Source organism: Bombus pyrosoma, linkage group LG6, assembly GCF_014825855.1.
Source record: "Bombus pyrosoma isolate SC7728 linkage group LG6, ASM1482585v1, whole genome shotgun sequence".
In the NCBI taxonomy this organism is placed as follows: Eukaryota; Metazoa; Arthropoda; class Insecta; order Hymenoptera; family Apidae; genus Bombus; species Bombus pyrosoma.
The window spans coordinates 15,942,810-15,966,138 of record NC_057775.1 but is presented as its reverse complement, the minus strand read 5'-3'; the positions used below and the strand labels follow the sequence as shown (position 1 = coordinate 15,966,138).

Genomic DNA, 23,329 nt, shown 5'->3' with positions numbered 1-23,329 from the left:
GTTCACTTATTAAATTAATTCATGTGTCCTTAATATTTGATTTGACAAAATAATCGACATCAATATTCATAAATTTTCAGTGTCATCATTTTGTTACGAATATTAATAGGAAATCTTCAGTGATAAAGTGGAAATTCTACGACGGTGTATACAACCAAATGTAATTTTCTTCGACTCCAATTAAACGCTTTTTCTCGGTCAATATTCAAAATTAAGGTCAATTTACATCAAACGTTCAATACAGAAGTTCATAATTAATTTGTCCGGAAAATTAATGTCAAGTATACTTTATGACCCGTTTACTCGAGAAATCATCACGGGCCCATTCATTGTATGTACCTACGTCCGTGTAAGTATGTACGTTGAGGCTAATTCGAATTCGACGCGAACTATACGCCAAATCCGGTCGAGCTGCGACGTCCAACTAATTTGACATACAGTCGGGTGGAGCCGCATCTCGCGTTACGTTGTCGTCTATCGTTGAATCGGTACGCTCGAACGCACAATCATATCGAAGCCAGACTGACACTCTGTGCGATAACTTTCCCCTACATGTTAAATAACTGATGCCCTGCTTGCATATTTTACGCGCCGCCTCTGCACGATGAACACTGTATACGATCGCTTTTCGATAAACGCGCGCGCCATGCTAATGCTATTGCGAGCCCTGGATACGTCGAGAGGTATCATGCTAGCGATTTAATTCCCCGTTTTGGCGAAAGGCTGCAGCGTCGAATATTTTCGTCGCTAAAGCTGTCGAGTATAACCGAACGATGGATGCACGATATTCGGCGATATACGTCGAACGCTAGAATTACGTTTCTCTTTAGTTTTCACAAGCATTTTTTTTATATTTGCAACTCTTTTACTCTTCTTGCGATTTTTTCCTTCTTGTTAACCGGCGGAACGCGTTTTTAACGTTTGAAGTCTCGTAAACGATCCTCGCGAGTCAATCGCGAACGGAATTGAAATTCAAATTAGACCTATGACGCAGAACGGCAGAGACTTGGGAAGGAAATTTACGACGCGTCGCCGAATTTTTATTTTTTTTTCCCTCCCTTTTACATTAGACCGGCCAAGCGTGATAATAATTCAGGACCGAGGCGAAGTTCCCGCGTGAAAACTCGATATTCGCGCCACGATTCCGCGACGAGTTCCGAAAACTTTTTCCCAAGGTGTCTCCGACCGGAGGGGGATGGTCTATCGCAAGATCCGGCTTCTTTACACGCGTTCAGCTGAAATAATAACTTCGCCGATGCTCTGGAATATTAAGTCTGCTGGACAACCGAGAAATAAATACGGTGGACATATAAAAGAGTAAATGTACCAATGAAAGTATAATTTTCGTTGAAATAACATCGTACGGAGTAAATATAGAATTTTAACGATGTATTTTATTACTTAGAATTTATTAAGACAAGAACTATGCGATATTTTAAGTCAGAAACAAATATCTTAATTGCCTTATAAATTATTGCCAAATTATTATACTCGCAAGATATTTGATCTTGCACGTTTCCATGTATTCCCGCTTTCTGCGTAAATGTATTTGAGTTAAACCAAACTCGCAAATGATCTACGGATGTAACCTAATAGCAGACCATCAGCAGAATGTAGCGCAGAGGTTCCATTAGAATAATATATCTAACCATAAATTACACAGACCAATTACAATCCCACTGTGAGTGAAGCTAAGTATGTTTTTGCGAGTGGGGGACATAATGGATAATAATTCAGTCGTTTTCGTTACTAGTGTCCTTACGAGCAACTGCTATTCGCGTAATTCTCGTTCGGTAACTAATTGAAGAATACACAAAGATTCTTTACAAGTGATATCAATGTAACAATGAACGACGCAACTACCATATACACGACGTTACAAACATTTCAATTTACAATATGACTGCTGATTAAAACAATTTTTAACGCTAGAAGCTTTCATTATTTTGTGACGGAAATTCACATGCTAATGGTTTACTCTCGGGTACAACGCGAACCCATGTGATAAATGCAATCCATGTCGATCCGTGCTCAGAAAGTACGTGATCGTACGAAAGAGAATAATTTATATCGACCATCGTCAACGAAACGGTCTTCCATTTTGTGTTTTACAGTAATTTTCAATTATAACTCGCGGGAAAAAGAGATATCAAGGGAGAAAGAGGGAGAAAGCGAACGAGCTCGCTAAGGGCGAACACCGTAAACGCAATTATTATTCATAGGTCGCATTAAAGGTAAATAATTCGCAGCGACGGATTACAAATAAAATTCATTTCCCTGTTAAATCCACTGTACTAAATCAATTATATCGTCCGGTCGACGAGAGCGCAAGCAACGATCGGTTTACGGCGACGCATTAACCAAATGAAAATTCAAAGCGTGGCTACGTGGGATAGAATTTAATTCTTCCCGTTCTTTATCCCATACGTGGCTGTAATGATACAAATAACCAATCGAGCGAGAGCATATCGGTGGTACCTCGTGTGCGAAAACTCGCAAATTACGGAATAATTGGTAATTCGTCGCTGTATCATCGACGTATTTTAACGGTGATCGAATCATCTCCGGGTGAAACTAGTTCTTGTCACATTTGATAATTCGTTATGACACACTCGTCACATCTTAATTACCCGAAGCTTAGTAGTAGTACCCACGTAACTGTTGGAGAAATTTTTGGTTTTATGTATTCTAATAAAATGATTTAGAAGCACAGACAAAATGGTAAGCAACGGTAAGCAATGGTAAGCAAATGGTAAAGGAAATATAATTAATTAAAAAGAGATATCTAATACCTATCTGGAGTGATTGTAAAAAAAATTGACGAAAATATATTAGGTACTGGTTAATATATTCGCTGTTGCATTATTCGATTTTATTACTTAAAACTCAGTTGCCAAATTTTTAATCGTAACAAGTGACGAAATTCTTAGATTTTTGCTTTTATTTGTTTTAATAAAAAACTTTAGAAGAAACAATACAAGAGAACAGACAACTAAAGATATCTTTGCAGAGAAAGTATGCTCCTTCTGTCGAGTAGTAGCCATATTTTGGTAACAGATACGAACGATCGTAGGAGCAAATTATCGGTGACAAGTTTTCCGATTTTTTTGAAAAATATAGAATGCCGCATAACCTGTAGAAAAAAGAGGAAAAGATGGTTCCGCGAGCAAGTTGTACAGTTGTATGAGTTTCACAGGTAGGTGTAATAAAGGTTTGTTTACTTTCATTCCGCGATATGCGCAGCAGTGTTTGTTCTTCTACATCGATCTTCCGCAGATAAAAATAATTTATATGTATTAAGATATTTTCTCAGAATTTTCCACCAGCGTTGGTTAAAATCAAATAATACATCTAATAATATATTAATTGCTGACGAAGGTGCTCGCGCGATTAATCAACGGATTTGATGAATTCGCAATGATCAAATTAAAAATAGACTTGATGAAAAGTAAATCGAATTATTTTTATCAATTTTAGATTTTCTTTGATAGAAAGAGCAACATTTTTGATGATAAGCTTGAACGTTAAAGCGTTACGATAGATTGACGAATATACTATATTTCATATTTATTATACATTATTATTGCGCCTCAGTCGAAAAAGTATATGCGATGCGACAGATTTCTGTTCGTTTCGCCATAAGTCTGAATACACAGGGAATCCTAAGACAAGACAGAATGAAGAATTAAACCAGGCAACGTCAAATATTTGAATTAATTTGTATGACAATCTCTGTCATAGCGAGGGCCCTCGGGAAACCTTACGCTCCCATCAACTTGCATTCAGTCACGTAGGAAGTTTATCGAGGAGAACTCCATCGTGCATGCAGAATTCATCAGAGAAAATGAATAAACCCTCACCCTTCTAATTTGCCGTTTATGCCTAGCTAGAACGCATTATTGTGGCTTTCGCTTTATAAAACCACAAACGGGTTGGTTTTCATTGTAGTTCTTCATCATATTTGACCACTAATGAAATATTGTTTGAAAGTCGTTATTACGCTTGAAATACACGTTCCGACATTTTTTCGCTGAATATTTGAACTGTGTATTATTTTAGCATTCATTTCATTTATGAAATAAAACAACTGAAACATAAAACTGAAGGGGTTTTCAAATGTTTTCTGTTAACTTCTAACTAAGTTAGATTGCTGAAAATAAAATTGCTTGTTCTACTGGTGTGTATATTTTTAAAACAAGGACTTGCACGATAAACGATATTTCTCTGAAATATTCTCCTTTCCTTCCTGGAATATTGTAATACAGATTCTGTATTTCTTCTGTAATGGAAGATCGCATGGAAAAAGTATGATGAGTTTATTTTAGTTATCATTTTGGTTAGGAAGAAATATTTTGATTTAAAACCATTGGAGAAATGAACACTCTCACAGGTTTAACGATATAACATAAATCTTTAAAAAATACCTGATAAACCTATATTTTGTAAAACACGAATAACATTAGCTCAGTTGTATTAATTTAACCCAATTAATACTAGAATATTTAGTGCTATTAATATTTGTCCAATATTCGAGGTAATAACAAAAATATACCTACAAATATTTAACTCAGAGTCACATAACATTGGTGACGACATATTGAATCTTAAAATTGCTCTTCAATAAAACACGAAAAATGTAGTCTAGTACATTTTTCACCTATGATCTTCAATCATTAAAAAATGTTTACGAACGAAACAGAGTATCAAAAATATTCTGTACAATAAACAACACTACGAAGTGCTCAACCTCAAGTAAATCGTCCATGGCAAAGTTACGAAGGAGCGAATGTGATTCAAGGGATCGAGGAATGCTGTCTTTTGTAAACAGAATACGTGAAAGAACTTTGACGTGAAAGACCGCGTTGTATTCGAGCGACGACCGATTCGCACTCTACGAGTCGATCGTGAAAAAAGCTGCGTGGTCGCCAGGAGAAAAAAGAAGAGGAGCGTGGAACGAAAGATAATAAAAGCCAGGCACGCAGAGCAGGTTCTCGCTTGGATTTTCATAGCGCAATGCGCTTTTCCCTCATAGCTATTCCCGCTGCTCATTGAAACCGAAGTCGGATCTCACTTATTAAAAGATAATATTCCGGGGACTTAATTCAGGGAGAGGAAGACTGCCGGGGAAGGCGGTTGTAAAGCACGTACAAAGAATTCGGTAATTAACGTCGTCGTCGTCGTCGTCGCCGCGGAACGTCTACCGCTTTTAGCAACCCGGAGCTCGGGGCAAAAGAATCTTATGATTCAAGTCGCAGACTTAAAAATGAGCGAACGACCAACGATTACCAAGGACGACACCGTTCATGAAAAGGGTGCTTGATGCATTGCTTTAATAACTTAATAAGATTCAGGGAATTTGTTTGTCTACCGCCTCCTGAAATTTCCACGTTTTGATGAAACGTAAGCAGCTCGATACCGTTGATGTTCGATGATAAACTGTAAGCACAGTACAAACTATAGATACAATTTGTATCTATATAAAAGATAACGGTAGAAACTATGTTTTTTATATTTTTATTAAGACAATTATAATCTCCATATGGAAATTATTTTGTAGTATATTGTACATTGCATATTTTTTTTTTTTTTTTTTTTTTTTTATTCAGTCCGTGCCTCTCGGCTTTGGACGAACTTTCAGCTTTCTTTACAGCTCTTTATTGCACTAATCGCCTTCTTATCTCTAATCTAACACTAATTACATTGCATATTGTCAAACAAATTATATTTACAGTTAAGGTACACTACTTTCTTTTATCCTTAGGTTACAAATTTTGAAAAACGGATAAGTAAAATTACGTATACTGATATAAAAAGTACTAAATGATGATAGAAAAAGAAATCTCGATTTTTACAGTCGTCTAATTAGTATGAATTTCTATTCTGCGCTATTTACTTTCGATGCATTTGAAAGCTCCAAGAATTTGACACGTAACGATTAAAAAAGAAACACCAAAATAAGAAACGAAGATATAAATATGTTTCAAGCGTTTCAATGGGACACAGCAGAATCACGAGACAATAAGATCTCTTGTTCCTAAACTTCAGAGTCCTCTTTCGAGTACTCCGTGATACCGAGGTCGGTAGGTTAAAGTTCTATGACATCTGGAACCAATTTAGTCTGTTTTCCATAAGCCTGCTATGAATGTTACAAGACAGAAGTAAGACAAGTCTACATGTAACATTCCAGAGGTATCTCAGGATGGCTTTTATGATCCTAGGTCATGAATAAGTGTCATGACTACAGAATATGTGTGTCAATTATGAGTTTCCGTGGTCAGAAAATTTAAATATCGCGATTTTTGTAAGTATTTTATTAAACTTAGTAATGTTTTACGGTGTTTTTATGTCCATCAAGCGAATCAAACAGAGTTCTAGCGACACACGAATCGACGCGTATCACCTTCTAGACAGGCAAGTTGTGGTCCAATAACCACGAAGTCGGGTAAGGTATTCTGATTTCCGGACGTTCTACTGTTGTCTCGGTGAAAGTGACCACTGATTGACCACAGGATGGTTGGACACGTTCTCCGTGAAGCTACTAGCCTACAGCAGAATGGAACAGAGTCTCTGAACACCTATGTAAATACTCGTAGGAAGTCGAAAAGTCGAATAGAATTAAACCTTCAAAGTGTAACAAATATATATTTACAAAGTATATCACAGTGTATGTTTCACTTTGTGGGCAAGTTGTGGTTTGTACATAGACTGGCAAAAGAAGTATTATCGTATTCGTACTTCGTTTGCATTTCAATTTTTATATCTGGTTATTAATTCCATACATAGAGAAGTACAACAAAGTATTGTTTCATGTAGCTAATGTTAGCCAATTTACATTTGAAATTCTTGTAAAAATTGTATATATAAAATCGAATATTCCACATATTACTGTTATTTTCAGTAGCATAATATAAGCTCATAAAGCAATATCGCAAAATCATTTACGTTAAGGAAGAACTTTTATTTTTGATAATAAATTTTTACTGGATAATAAAACGTCTTATTGTAGCTTCGACTATTTCCCGATGAAATATCTATTCGAAATTAACATGTACCGATATGTTGCATAAATCACGCAATTAATACGAAACAAAAATTACACGCGAAACTTAACTTAATTCTCAAACCAGAGGAAGAAAGAATCTTAAGAAACAGACGCGAGCATTGAAGCGCCGTCTGGAAAGTAGAAGGGGTCCGTGTTTAGCCAGACGTCTGGCTAGCGTACATTATTACCGAGCTTCCTTTCATGTGCGTGGGTGCGGCGAATCGAACCTCTATTAGTATCATTTCCATACCTCTCTCGTCATCGGTCCCGAAATTATTTTAGCACGTGTCAACGAAATTTTCAGACCTACGGTATTCACCGGCACAAAGAAACGAGGAGAAAAATGAAAGAACAGCGAAAAAAAGAGAAAGAATAAAAAGAGGGAAAGAATATACGTCCGTTCCAAGTATCGTCGCTTAACTAGAATGGAAAGCCAAAGAAAAGAGCACGCTCGACTTTCATGAGCCGTGCATTCTCGCGTACACCTGGCGGATGAGCAACGTTGATAGGTTGATGGAATTCCACGATGATTTGAAATACCGATAAAAGGGTGCGCAAATGCGCGTGAAGCACACGAGAGGTGCAAGCTAGAATGGAAGCAGTGAGGATAAAGAAAAGAGAGGTAAAAGCGAAGGAGAGCGCGGAAATTTCTCCGCGCGCAATTTTACCACGCGATGCTGTTATATATGCAACACGGACATATGCCAGCTGCACAACAATGAACGCTGGAGAGCAAGAATCGTGTACCTGAAACCGCTATTTTAAAATAGCCATAGTATGCGCCGTCGCGCGGATGCATAGAACCATGTCCCCGGGTAAATCGGCATTTTACCGTACTAAAACGTGCACTGCGATACGACTTTCGTCTCGATAGATCATTTCTTGTTGCACTCGCTCGTTATAATGGAGAGACTCGACGTTGAAGGGCCGCCAAGATCGTCGGGGTGAATAACGTCGAATAATTACACGGGGAGAAAGTTGCAAAATAAAATACGCTGTGTAAAACGAACATGTCGCAAGCAGACCGTTAAGAGTGGAAAGAAGTTAAGAACGATAATTCGTGTAATTATAGGTTCAGTAATATTCTTCTAATTTTAATGAGACCAATTGACTGCGATATTAAAAGGAAAGCGTGCTGGATGGAACGACGCGCGCGATGAAATCAACGACATCGAATCGGTCGACGTTGTAAAAGGCGAAGGGAAAAATTGTGGCGAAATTGTATAATTCCAGAGCAATTTCGTGGCACGATAATCGCAAATGCATCGTGCCGCTGGTCGCGATCCTCGTAGTAATGGCTGCGGAGTAGCGGAAAATCGCGCGATGTTCCTGTCGCGCGTTGAAACATATGAAACTTGGAAAAATGTTTCTATATTTTTACTACGGGTCGTTTATCGTTGGATAAATTATGCAGTTTACGGTCAGGCGTTACAGGATCGAAATTGATAATTACGGAAGTAAAACAAACTGGCTGAGTTAACGAGCGTACAGGATGGCATATAGACGAACCCTCTTCAAAGGGGTGACGCAGCTGAAAAATGTTGGAACACCGTAAAAAACACGGAGAAAGAGTATCGACTGGGCCAAACGAAACGATGGGCCGGAAACGACGTAGAGAGGGAGAAAGAGAGAGAAAGAGAGAGAGATGCGAGAAAAATTCCCCGCATGCGCTGACATACGGGGAAAATATTTGCCATGGCGGTGGTGCTAATAAGTCCAAAGCCTTCATAAAGAGGATTCTACTTAAATACTTAGCCGCACGTACCTCGTCCGTTTTTCTTCCTGCCTCGTCTAGCTAAGTATTCTCCAGAAATGTTTAATCGTTTCTACCCGCTTAATGTTAATTATTACAACGAAGCGCAAGAATGTTCATCCGACAAAGCATTCAATAGAATATTACGCGTTTAAATAGACACAAGGCCGCTCCTCCTTTCGACAAACAGATTTCTTTCCTACATTTTTATAATTGTAGAAAGAGGATAGACTTTCCTCGGATTTTCCTGCCTTATTTTCTTTTACCGAGGAAATTATGTCGAATGAAAATACGAGAGAGATTTTAAATTACTTATAAAACCTTCTTACACCGAAGATTTATTTGCAAAAGACGAAGGTAACCCGCTGCTATCTCAAATAGTAACTACATGAACCGATTCTTTACATGTTATAATTACATATACTTCAAGTATGGAAAATCTCGACCTTAAGAATCCTATTGTATAGAAAATTATCAAACAATCGGGAAAGATTCGATTAGTAATAGAACCGATGTTTCTTTGTATAAAATCTTATCATTTTATTTAACGTACTCGTTAATAAATTTTAAACTTTAAATAAATAAACTTTATAAATAAACTTTAAATAAACTTTATTATTTTTCCACATAGCAAGATATATAAATCTCTTTGAATTATACATACCATCGCAATCAACATTGATCGATAGATTCGCAAGATCGATTAAACCTTGAGTGATATCAAACATTATGAAATCAACAGTTTGGTAATTTCATTATAACGAATATACATCGGCTAAATGAACATAATGACTCCCGGTTCCGATTCGATGTACCTCGCGGTTTTGCGTTTTCCATCTAGTTATATATAACTATACAAATACATCGTGTTTCTAGTAACTTATCCGGAGCTTCAATTTCGCGCGAAATCATTTCGTAATTAATTTGAATTGCACCGTGTAAAACCACACTTCCACCTGACGTAACAGCTCGGAGCTCGGGACAACGCTTTTGAAAATCGCATTTAATGGATTCATTTCTTCGGGATCTTCATCCTTTCTGCCTTTCATCAACGCGAGCTACGAGACGGTTGCATAAAAATGATCGGTCCGAGACGAGCCGCAGTCGCGTACGAGTCATTGAAATTCCCAATTTCCGAGCTGCAACGCATCGCTGCGCATTCGCCAGTCCCGTTTCATGCTTCACGCTCATCAAATATAAAATCCCTCGAATCCATCCCACGCCACGTAGCCCGATGTCTGCTATTCGCTGGCGGATAGGAGAGAAACCGAGAGAATAAAGCTCGATTCTCCCTAGCGCTTCGAGGGATGCAACGTTCAGGTGACGATTACGATATGCTCGCCATCGTAAAACATGTACATTAACGTGCTTAAATGTTCAGTTGAGTTCATTGTATTTCAGACTGGTGTTTAATCTTTTTACAATTCTTCTTGTATATATGTCTATAGGTACGAAACATTCACCGTGAAACAAAGATTCATATGAGTAAATATTCGTATCGTTATGTTAGTTTTGCTAAACTTTTTAATACGTTATTAAAATAATGTTGTGTACAGTCGATATTACTTGTATTGGAAGTGAAAACGTGTTTACTCTGAAGCAGAAAATATTTGGAACTGGAAAGATGAATCCTCTGCGAAAGATAAAATCTATAGATTTATCCGTTAGGCAAAATTTACAGAAAAATATTGAACATAGGAGAGAAAACATGTTTTATCTATGAAATATACTTTAATATACTTTTAATGATGGTTGAAGATCGTCTAGCGAAAATATTTGTATCGTATACAACTCAAGTTTGTTATTAACGACATAAATGATGAAGGGAAAACAAATAAGCAAATGAATTCTAAATATGAAAAAGACAAGTTATTTTTCTATCTAAATACTGAAAATAGTATATCAAGCGATGGAAGAATTTTTCCACCGTAGTGGAACGCGTTCCTTCGAGGAAATGTTAAGGGCAACAACCTATCCCAGACATACTGTGTGAAATCTGATCGTGATCAAATCACTTTTTCAACGACGACCCTAAGACCTCGTTAAGAAAGCATTAAAGGTATCCAGCGACTCGTCAAGGATTACCTCGTTCAACTTTTACGACATCCTCCGGAAACGAAGCGGGTTCATCGTCCTCGCGAGACATTTCGCGAGAGAATTTGGTCGGTCGGGAGCGGACTTCGCTTTAAAGCGACCCCTTATGCAATTTGCAGGGACCGACCGGTCACGAGGGTTCGTTCCCCGGCAAATCGACTTTTGGCAACAGCGAGGAGGAAGAACTCGAATGAAAGAGGCCGCGAGACCGAACAGGGGTGGCGCAGCGGCGAAACGGGGGTAAATAAAGGAAGAGGGAAATCGGCAAACAAGGGAATCTGTACTCGGAAAAGTGTCAGCTTGTTGATTTTGACGGGAACGTGTTCCAGGAAAGTACCAAGGCTTAATTGGTGACTTGGGATGGCTGTCTCGGTGTACTCTTCTATCCTGAAAATATTGTCGCTCAGTTTCTCCGAGTTTTGTTTAAATTAGCGACATCTTTTAGACACTATTAAACGAGGCGACGGGTTCTTTGTTCGCCAAGGTGTAGATAATGCAACGAATACAAATTTGCCCAACCGTTAATACCGGTAACTGGTCCAAGATAAATTTAAAGACTCTTCAAAGATTTATTTACCGCCACCATGTTCGCTAACCATCTACGTCGAGCACCCTTCTATCGTTTTCTTTTCCATTCTCATTCCCCATCGATACCTCGTGAAAGTGTCGCTATTTCGAACAATTCACCGAAACGATATTTCAACTTCACGATATAACGCTGAGCGTACACTTTGTCACCCTTTGAAACGCGGCTAGCCGGTGAAACGGCAGGGTTGCGTAAAAAAGTTATCGGCTCGGTCTCTCCCACCGAATTACCAATGATCCACGGAACCCTTTTCCTTCGACGTTATTTATCATTCCGTGGGACAGTTTCGAAAACGTTTCCGCATGCGCGCGGTCCCTCAGCTATGGTACGGGTGCCCGTGCGGATGAACACACACACATAGAGAGAAAGAGAAAGAGAGAGAGAGAGAGAGAGAGAGAGAGTCGGCTTTGATTATTTTAAATAGCATAGTAACGGGTGTAAAATGCAAAATTCGCAGAATGCCGCGTCACGGAACAAAACGTTGATTTATCGATGTGTTTATTCGCGTGAAACGCACCGCGAATAAATCGCCGCTACATATTATTTCCGAAAGTCAAATCGATCGAGAGTCGACCGCGATCCGTGAAGTCGCGGAATGGATTTGGCAAATCCACTTTGTTTCGAAATCGAAAATCACGAACAACGAAACGGCAGAAATTAAACCGCGATCAGATCCGTATTCGACAGGCTGCATTTCCTCGGCTAGGTATTCGAAGATTATTTTTCCAAGCCGATAATAAGGGACGGGCGAAAAGAGACGGCTAGGTAGGGATTTTAGCGGAGACGGCAGTGAGGCGTGATATTGATACTCCTCCGTCTCTCGAAGGGTGACGTCTCGTCCCTTTTCTCCATCATGCGCTCTCTCCCTTCTTTTTTATCCTAAAAACCCCGACTCCGAATCTCGTGTCTCATACAGCACGTCCCTCTCTCCCTTTAAAGCCAGTGAGCGAGCAGGATTTTTACGATAACAGATTACAGGATCCGGACCGACTGGCGTGAGTGAAAGGGATCTAGAAGCTATCGTACCAAAAGTCACTGGAGCCAGACCTTTATTTAGTGAACCGCCAGCGAAAGAATCGATTCCGCAATCGATTCAGTGCGGCCTGACTTCCCATTGATTTACGAGAGTCAAATCTTTTTTTTTTTGCAAAAAAATTCTTTCTAAATTCCAAAGTTCGTACTACAGATCTTTCCATTTGATAATTAAAAGCGAACAATAATTTTTATTCGAGTAAATCTATATGCATAAAGGTACAAAAACGCTGCAGATTTAAACGTTAATTACACACGTTAGCACACAAGACTAATTCGATCTAAAATTAACCGTATACCTAAGTTAAAATCTGTTACGGAGAATATTTTCACAAGAGCAGCGTTTTAAACAAATCTTTCATCAGAATAGAACTAGAATCGAAATGTCTAGAATAGATTCGCCGAGTAATTAACTGTCTCGTCATCCGGTGAAACCGATTGTAAAATACGAGGCACCGCACTGGTACCAGACTCAAATCTCACCGTTTCACCTTTCAGTTGCAGCTGTACGGGGTGGAAAAAAAAGACGAAAGCCAAACAAAGCCTGTTATGGATTTAATTTTGAATCCCGTCGAACCGTACATCGTGCAACGTTGGACAGTTAAACCAAACGGGAGGAGGAAGAGAGAAAGAGAGTGAGTGAGAGAGCAGTGAGAGGAAACTTTCATAATCGCAGTTCGCTTTATCGGACTTCAAAACTTTCAGAGCTGCTTCTGGATTACGGAAGCCCGATAAAGAGCAGTAGAGAGGGAAACAGATCATCTTTGCCCCCCACGGAATTCGGATTTGCGGCGAAGTTGTATTTGCGAGTCGACGACCCTGAAGAAAATTCATGTGGAAAAGCGTGTTGATTGGCGAAATCCAGCAGCGACGATGTACTGATGGTTTATGACAGAGTTTTAGATATTCTACGCTCTACATGTTCTGTTGAAAACTTCTATATTCGTTGTATATAATTTCGTTTGAAATTAATTTTATGTGAACTCTTGTTCGTTTATAAAGAGAGAATTTGTGTTTGACTATAATACGTTACTATAGTAGAAAATGACGAGAATTAATCTCCCTTGAAAATTGATAATATGTTGATTCGACATATCAGAATATATTTCGATATTATTTTACAGAAAGAAGCATTGTACGCGCATCTATATGTAATTTCGGTTTGCGACATGCGTCTCTGATAAATTTATAGCTAATCGGTGTTCCTTTTGGTCGCATTATTTTAAAAGACTAACACGACAAACTTTATGATATTTATTATTTATGATGTATTTATTTATGATTTATTTCTGATATACTTTATGATTTTATGATCTATGCAGAGATGAAATAAACTGAAATTCTACAAATAGTTTATGCAGAGGGACGTATGTAAGTAGGATTCTAAATACATATAACTACTTTGAGGAAGATCAAAGCAAAACTGTCTGTAGCTGAGAAACATGAATGCAAATATGAAGTACATTTATACAGATTTTCTCTCAATAACAACTATTTGTAGATTCCAGAAACTTCAAATTAAGTAAATATTAAATATTAAAGATCTATCTTGATATAGTGTAAAACAATAAATATGACTAAACTGTGGATGTTTATGCAAATTTATATTTGTAAGTATATAGAAATATAAATAATAATGAAGTGAAATTTAAATAATCATTTGTTTCTAACGAGCTTCTTACTTTCATATTCACATTCTGCGTATTTTCGCACATTTAATTTTTCAACAGAATAGTAAAATGACAAAGAGTTGAGAACGAACGATTTAGAAAGCAATCGTTTCTTCATCGTCGAAATTTCTTGCAATTCTGAAATTGGCTACAAAAATAATATACTGTTTCACAGAAAATAATTTTATATTGATGGATTTGATGATCTGGCTAAATTTTTCTCACGTTACGCTATGAGAGGGTTAAATTTTTCACAAATGTATAAATATTCTCAGTCTAGATATTTGTCGATTACATGATATTATAATATTACAACAAATTTTCAGAATCACCTAAAAACGCGCAATTGCCTTTCTTTAAAAAATGAAATCGCACCACGAAGCTCGATGCAATAAAGTACAATCTTCTTTCGCAGAACAGCGTGCTCGTTTACATGTGCCTTCTTCCACGTGGGGTTGCACTGATATACGGCTAGAAAATGCGGCTCTGAATGTTATTTACGGCTTCGTAGGCGCGTTAAGCGTTCGTGTTCACTGGCACATTCGCGTTTAATAAGTTAATTTAGAGGTTCGCGTCTCTACGACTTAATTGCACGCACGTTTGCACTACGGCCTGGCTACCTGTAATCTCAAGGAAAAGAAGTCCGCCGACAATATCGTTGCATTCGGAAGTCTGAGACTTTTCCACCCTAAACACGACGATGCCTTTCCTATGTTTAGCTCGCGACAATTGCCTGAGAAAATAGTATTTATAATCCAAATTTCGTGCCCGATCATTTGCTTTGTGTCACTATGTTGGGATACTTTGAAATTAATCGTGGAAAATTATGGGGAGCAAGAAAATACAAAAAAGTGTAAATCGTATCATCAAATCTGAGCTACCGGATTAAAACGTAAGTCGTTAACTATTAACAAGAGCTTTGAAAAAACCAAGTGCTGTTTTTTATTTACTTTTATTTCTTTCAGGTTCTTAAATATAACAGAATATTTTTAGATGCTTTATTTACATAAAGAGATTATCCAGGAATAATAGATTTAAAAGAATGGAAGTGGAATATATTTTTACTTTTACTTTTTCAGTATGTCGCACATAGAAAACAATTAATAGATTTAATGACGAAATATTGTACAGTATCATTCCTGAAATATCCACGATTCGATTAATTTCCCATGAAGATTTGGCATGATGCATTTAGATATTTAGCACGGTTCGAAATTACGGAGGTAATCGAATCTGTTTGCATAAATTGCAAGCAAGGTTAATATTCAGTTAAATGTTTCCATGTATTATTGTCGATTGCTGATGAATAAGTGGGCGAATTAAAAATACCGTTTCGCGATTCTTACGTGAACTTGATAATCCATATTGCGTATCGAACCCGAATTGATTATAATTTCACGTGGCTGGCAAATATCGATGATATCTCTCGCATCGTGTACATTGTATATGGGGAAATTACGGCATCGAAGAAATATATCGCGATAAACAACAGGCAACGCTGTCTAACGCGCATTCTTCGGGTTCCAGAAATTGCAATTCCATGATAGAATTTCGGGCGTTTTCGTCGACCGGTTGGTAAACTGGGTTCGGAAATACGCGAACCGAGGTTTGGGGTTGTATTGATCGCTGCCGGCTGCGCGGGCTAGTCACTGAAACAGTGGGTACCTCTAGTCACCGAACTTGTTACTTTGCAAGCGAAATTTCGACAATCTGTACTATCGACTATAATCATTTCATATGACATCGTATCTTTTTTCGTATAAACATAAATAATTGCGAAATTATCATTTCCATATTCAAGGAGAGAAAAAAAGACAATAACGCGCTCACGTTGCCAGACTGCGAATGTTTATGCATTCATGGCAAAGTCAAAGAAACGAAAGAAAACTCTAGAGAATGTAAAAGATTAAAGGAAAACTTTACATTGTTATATTTAGAGCATGGAACAAATCTCTAAATTCCATTTCTTCGGGTAAATATAAATGATTTAAGTACTACTTGCGCTCATATAAATTTGCATGGAAAATTAAGCATAAAAGTATAAATTTCGTATAAGAATCCGCCGTCTAGTTATAATAAAATGTGATATAGCCACGATGATGAGATAAAACGGAACAAAGTATAAAAACGAAACAGATATGATTCGAGATTTCGCAATAAAGTCGGTGAAAGGAACGATAGTGGTATACGCGAACCACGAATGTAGCGATCATACCGCGTGATTAAATAATCTGTAACAGTTTACATTGTTCGTGTACGTTCACGGGTTCACTTGTAATCGAATTAAAAGGTAGGATCGCGATGGACGTGGAACAGAGAAGAAAGAAACGGCAAAGCGAGGAACAGAGAAATACGGTGTCGGTGAAAGATTACACGTTCCATGATAGCTCGGCAAGGGTGGAAATGGGGAAGGCGGGTGGCGCGATAACCCACGATTACCAGAAACGCGAGGGTAGAAAAGAATCGGATCGATGTTCATCGGTTAAGCCAATTAATCTGTGAACTTCGCACAAGATTGCTCCATTAAGGTTACATCGGTTGAGAGAAAGGATGATCTTACGAAAGAATCATGTGGCATTTTCTTGTGTAACTTTTTGTGCCACGGCGATGCTGGGAAATACTCTTAAAGTAGCGATTGTAGATCATTGTTCTGTGTCACATTTTTAACATGTGCTTTGATTTTAAATTGTCGCTTTTTGATGTATATTATATTAGATTTCTGATAAAATTCGTTTTATCTATCGGAATCTAAGAAAAATTTAAAGGTAATGCATTCTTAAACAATTAATATTTTATTGAATTTCGATTATTTTGTGTTATGAATCGAGTAGTTTGTTTTTTTCAATAAACTATTTAACATTTTCAAAAACAGGAATATACGATTGTAATGCTATGCTATATTCAAAGAACAGGATTAAACATTGCACACATCGTACAATGATATTTCGTTTCAAGAAGAAAACGTTTTAAATTTAGTATTTAAATACCTGACAGAAATTCATGATAAATAATCCTCCTCCAACCATGCTGAATATAACGCAGAATTCTTTGTGAAATAAACGACAAATTTTCCAAACAAGCTAATATTACGTTTGAAAATATAGGAGTGTTAAATGGATTTCTTTACTCAATTCTTTTGTTTATTATTTTTTTATTGTTCATTGCATGATGCAAGATCTTGTTGCATTTAATATTTTATTACGTCAGATCAGCGAAGAAGAGAGAGTTTGGAGATTCAAATAATAGAGGAAACGAAACAGAACAAAGATGAGAGAGGCCAAAATCGACAGGATTGCAGCTAGGTGCATTGCCTGCAGTGCAGATAAGGGCCTTTGGTCCCTGGAGGATATCATGTCAGTGCCACCTACACTTTTGCACGCGACCAATAAAACAATAATATATAGTGTGAGCTACCTTCGACTTAGATACTGCGCGCAATAAGGTTACTTATGAACAGCTGATATATCAAAGTTGCTCATAAATATTTTGTTTGTTGTAATATATGATATGAATCTTGCACATATATATATCTTTCAAGCCACATAAAAATCTTTTGAAAGAAAGTATTCCGCGAGTTATCATTTGAGTAATTCACGAATATCTCAAACGAATGATGATATTTCCACACAAAGATAAATATATCATTTAAAAGCTTAATAGCAATCGTATTTCAATCTCATTTCATTCTTGGATTAAACGCGAATGAAATTGGAAGACGATGTCGATAACGTGAAATTCGTCGAAACGAATCAATTTTCGCTCGATATACTAGCAAATTCGACCAGTTTAAGTTAATCACAAATTCAATTTGAAATTATGCAGATAACCAACTTTTCCAGTAATAAAAAATCAATAACATTAAACGATAAATATTTTTTCCAGTCGCATTCTACCCATTCAAACGCGGAACATACGTACCATATGTCTTCGTTTTAAATTCGCTCGTAAGCGTATTTTAACACGAATTTCACGATACATTATCCGAGGACGTTAATGTTACATGATCGTAGTAATTTCATGACTGTAAAATATGTTTCCCGCATATCAAAACGTAATTCGAACATAATTTTCAAACACACGATTTCTCACTATTACAATGTCCGACTACCTTTCGAGTCAAATTAAGACCACTTTCTTTCAGGTCGCACACGTTCGACGATTAATTATATCTTCCCCTGCCAGCGTTCAAAAATCATCCCCTATAAATCTCTCGCATGCCAGACACACGCGCGCTGCTAATTAATAATTCTGCCACCGAGAAGACGACGAAGATCGAATTGGCCGTTTCTTCCATCCGTTTATTTGATCGTGGCTCGTAAACGTTCGACTCGCATTCTTCTTACATGGTCGACTAAAATACTCAGGCGACTCTAAAGACCTTTAATCCAGCTTTTATCGCAATCGTGAGCGGATACGTGGTCACGGACAAGATTTGCTACAACGGTATTTCCAGCCAAGCCTCGCCTAGCCTTTTTTAGCCAACTGGTGGCTGACCGTTAGAGCCGACTGTTAGAGTCAGGGTATAAGCAATCGGCAAGCTTTCCAACAGCGGAATAGTTACTTTTACTACTACGGTCAACGTACGGTTGATTGCAGCATTACTGAAGGTGGTTTAAACGAACACTACGAGTCGTCGCGTTACACCGTGCCGGGCCACCCCTAACGCTATGCCATGCGTCGGTTTGCCCGAAAGAGAAGGCAATGAAAGCGGAAGCGATGTCACTGAGGAAGAGCCGATGCGCACCGGTGTTACCGGTGTGCCACGACGCCGAAATAATGGCTCCTTTGAAACACGATTGCCTTTTCCCTTTAACGACGCCTACGTGTCAATGGGTCGGTCACGCTGCACCTGAGACCGCGCCACGATTACAACCACTCGCGTGTGTGCACGAGTATGCTCAAGGACTGCCAAAGCTAGGCCATCATCAGGGGCCGCAATGCAACTCCAGACACACAGTGTATGCGTTTACACGATAGCTACTACCATCGATTTGTCGGATATCAAAGGTTCGAACAGAAGACTGTTTCGCGACCTATCTAAGGAGATATGAAAATCGCCAAAAACATGAAAATCTTTTGTGCTTAGGAACGGCTGAGCTGCAAATGGCATCGATGAACAGATGGAATCATCGAGAAGTAAAGTATTGATAGAACGTCGTCAATACGAATGTAAAGGTACTACACCTGGCGAAAAACCGTCGTATAAGATCTTGTGTACTATGTTCTAGGAGCAAATTGAACTCGGAGGGAAAATGAAGTTGTTGAATTGTTCGAAATGGAGGAGCTCACAGTGTGAGTTATATATGTAACCATCTATTTATCGTAAAGTATGATTTAATAGGATATGTTTATCTGTTTTTTGAATATTTATTTGAGTGTTGAAACGTTGGTGTATCTTCGGCATATTCTTTATGTTTTATGAATAATCATTTTGACTTTTCGTTTACTCATTGTTGGATATAAATAATTATAAAGTAGTCAATAAAGATCAGTCAATAAATTTCTGTGCACTTCTGTGCTTTCCGTAACACGATGCTACAAAACAAGTGTTAAAAAGCATTAAGATAGCAAGGAAGTATAAGAAATAATAACGATTAGATTACAGACTGAAATAAATCTTTTATCGTTCCTTTATAATTAAAAATATGCAAATACGTATATTACTACGTATTAATTCGTATATAAGAACTATACTCGTATAAATAACGTTAATACACTTCTTCCAAACTTCGTGCACGTACATAGTACAACATAAAGGTATTCGATTTCACAGCAAACTTCCATCGCTGCTACAATCAACTTCCCCACTATCCTTCGAGCCACTGAAAACGACGAGGAAGATATGCAAGAACGAGCGTCAGGACACGGATTAGCTCACGAGTGGCAGCGCGTCAGGGTTAAATATACAGCTCGAACGACACAAGGGACTAGGACGAACGAGAGAACACGGGAAGGTCTAAGGGAAGGTAGAAATATAACGGCGAACAGAAGTTTCGTACAGGCAACGAGCGTCCTCTCGTAGGAATAAATATTAAATCTGTACCTTGGGGATATTCGCGTCTGTAGAGTCCCTCGCCCCGCGTACCAGAGTTGCCTTCATTCGTTCTTCTTCCAGTCCCGGTTAGAAAAGGCAGAGAAAAAAAAACAGGCAGCTTGACGCTCATATGCAAAAAGCAGAACAGTGTCTGGGATAACGGGAGAACATTAAAGTGGGCAGGGCAGAGCCGCTACACGGAATGAATATTTAAAGGAAACCTCAGTTCTAGCCAGGCCCTTGCAAAGACCAGAGACATCGTGGTCTGCACGTGAGGTGGATGGCGCAGGTAGAGAAGGCGTTGGAAGAAGGTGGTCGTGCTGTGGCTACGTACAATTTTCATGTTCGTCGGACGACGGAGTTACCAGTCGCGTTTCTTCCCAGTCTCGCTCTCTCGTAGTACAGGAGGAACCACGTACACACGGGCTTTTCCCGTTAATCGACTAAGCTTACCAGGGCTTGAAAAAGCTCCAAGTCGGCCCAGGCCACGAGAGAACTTCTCCACCCCACGTGAACACCGTTCTACCCTTATCGAATTTCACCGATGTGATATATGTAAAACCATTTCTGCCGGTCCGCGTACGCGCCTATAAAGCACCGAGGGTGCGTAAAAGTTATCGGAGGCCTGCCCAGAATATCTCTAAGTTGCCCCGATTTCGGTATGTTCCGCCGCGCACTGTGACAATGCTTAACGTATGGCGGAGGGAAACAAGACTTATTGCCGGAGAGGGAAAAAGGAAATGCGTTTTGAGTATTCGCGCTTCAATATTATAGATATTTGGCCCAGGTTTTCTAGTATGAAATATTTCAAAAATTCATGGGAATATTAGGTTTCCTCTCTTGATGTTAATAATTTAAATTAAGTCTTAAGAAATTCTATTTGATAGTCTATTATAAGATCACTGCGTTGTAAAAGTTAGTCTAATATTTCAACGACTACTTTTATCAGGTTTGGTAAAATTTTGTTTGCAAACTGTTTAAGAAGATAATGTCTTATAACATAGAACGCATGCAACGATTGTATAATTAGCATCCATTTTAAAAGCTTCACTTGAGCAAATAACGCAATTACTTTATGATAATTCCGCGAAAAATATAATACATTTCTTAAACGATATTACTGTGTATTTATTTATCAGTAATATTTTTATTTCCGAATTTAATATACGCAGTTGCATACAATTTGTAAAGTTACAAAAAAGAAATAAATAATTTCCTAGCATTAAAAATAAATACCACACGTAAAACAAGCGATATAAATGCATTCGTATTAAAGAATACACAAAATGTAAATAATCTTGAGAATAGCAACCAGATAAAAGTAATAACACCTTGCAATAACGATAAAGCCAAATTCTAGGACAAAATTCTTTTCCAGGGCACGTACCGCGATGTTTACCATGTTTTGTATATAACGACCCACATCACGGCAAGCGCATTTATTTAAGGGTTAAGCGACATTTCGCACGTTCCACCAAATCAAAGCTGAAAGCCACCAATTACTCCACGTTTCAGGTTTATGCATATATTCTTCGGATCTCTGTCCGAGCCTCGTAGTCTAAATGTAATTTAATTAACGACGACAAGTAGCAACGCAAGCTCGTAAACGCAATTAAAAGCGGACTCCTAGTGTTTCCTTGAGAGCGTGTACATTGTGATTCCAGTCGAAAATTCACGCGTACTCGTGTCATTCCCGGGCAAAGCAAACAACTGCTTCGTTTCGAGTCCATTTAGCCGTCCCCAACTTTCTGCAATTCACGCCATCGTCATGGCGGCTTCTCGCGTTATCGTGCCGATATTACCGATAATTTCGCGAGAATTAATGTAACGTTATCGTCCAGTGATAATGGTAATAAGCACACTTTATATCTTCACGGTGTTCGCGAAAGCGAAGAAAAGCGTCGACGACGATCTCAGCTCGACGACGCGAAATGGCCACGCCGATTACGCCTGGAAATACGAAGCTGCTTTCGTAACGCGTAACACGAAGCAAGAACGCGGTCGTAACGCGGCGCACGTGCGTCCATTGGCCTCGCGGAAAATTGCACATGTAAATCGCCAACTTTTTTCCACCTCCACATCTACGGCCGCTGTTTCCTGCACCAGCCGTCCTTTCAATTGGGCCGTGCAATCTCCCGCTTTCAAAACGCCTGCTTAGGCGGAAACAAGTTCGATGATGACACGGAATAGCGGCAGTTTACGAGTTGTTCTATCGCCAGACCCTTTCCAAGACACCCCTATTTCCAGCAATATAAGCTTTGATGCCGCCAGGCTAGAGACGATGCCGGGATTGCGATGCTCTTCACATACGTTACGTCCTCCTCCACATTGGAAATTTAACGCACGCTTAAACCAGTATTAGAGGCATATTTCCAATGAGTACACACTTGTTGTACGTAAAGACTCAGGAAAGTACACGTTTGGATATCTAATCAAAAGTATTTAAACGGCTAATATTTATTACATAAATATGCAGTGGAACTATATTTGACACTTATCTGTCTAAAATGTCTATTTATCCGTACATAAAATTTTTTCAATGATCTTGTAATTTCTATATACATAGATAGGTACATTTTCATATTGGTTACAAATACGACTAATATAATCAATGGTATCTCAACACAATGCCAACAGAATTTCAAAGTGTTTTATATAACGTATTCAATAGAGAAGTTTTCTATAGTAAATGTTGAAATACTATAGTGTGCCAGTGTGCGATTCAAGGGAATACGAGGGACGAGGTGAATCATACGCTAGATACACACAACTACAGTTAGGTGCAGGTTGTTCGATGTCCAATTGCACGCCTGATCGTAGCTTACCAATTAACGTGGGATTTACGAAAAGCAATTATAGATCGCAGTTCCGAAATTCATCGAGGTTAACAGTGGAAATTTATAGCGCAAAATATAATTTGATGGATAAAAATGATTTCGTATTGGATGCATGCAGGAAAAAGAGAAGGAATACGAACGGAGTTGCAGTATTCCGTGAAAAGGCTCGGTTCGGGGAAAGAAAAGTCGAAGAAGAAAAAGTTTTCGCTCGGTGAAAAGCCAGTGAGATTAAACGGGCGAGAAGTTGAGAAAGCCGAAGAAACGAATAAAGAGAGAAAGAC

At 38.4% G+C, this 23,329-nt stretch overlaps 1 protein-coding gene across 3 annotated transcripts in view; it reads right to left on the bottom strand.

The window, feature by feature from the left end:
- LOC122568153 (semaphorin-2A) overlaps positions 1-23,329 on the bottom strand; it is a 558,514-nt gene that overhangs the window by 398,993 nt on the left and 136,192 nt on the right. For 2 of the 3 annotated variants that reach the window (XM_043727557.1, XM_043727556.1), the window contains exon 3: positions 19,488-19,490. The exons of the other annotated variant lie outside the window; for it this stretch is intronic. In XM_043727557.1, coding sequence (XP_043583492.1) covers positions 19,488-19,490 — 3 coding nt within the window. The remainder of the gene's footprint in view (positions 1-19,487; positions 19,491-23,329) is intronic. 3 annotated transcript variants of the gene reach the window in all.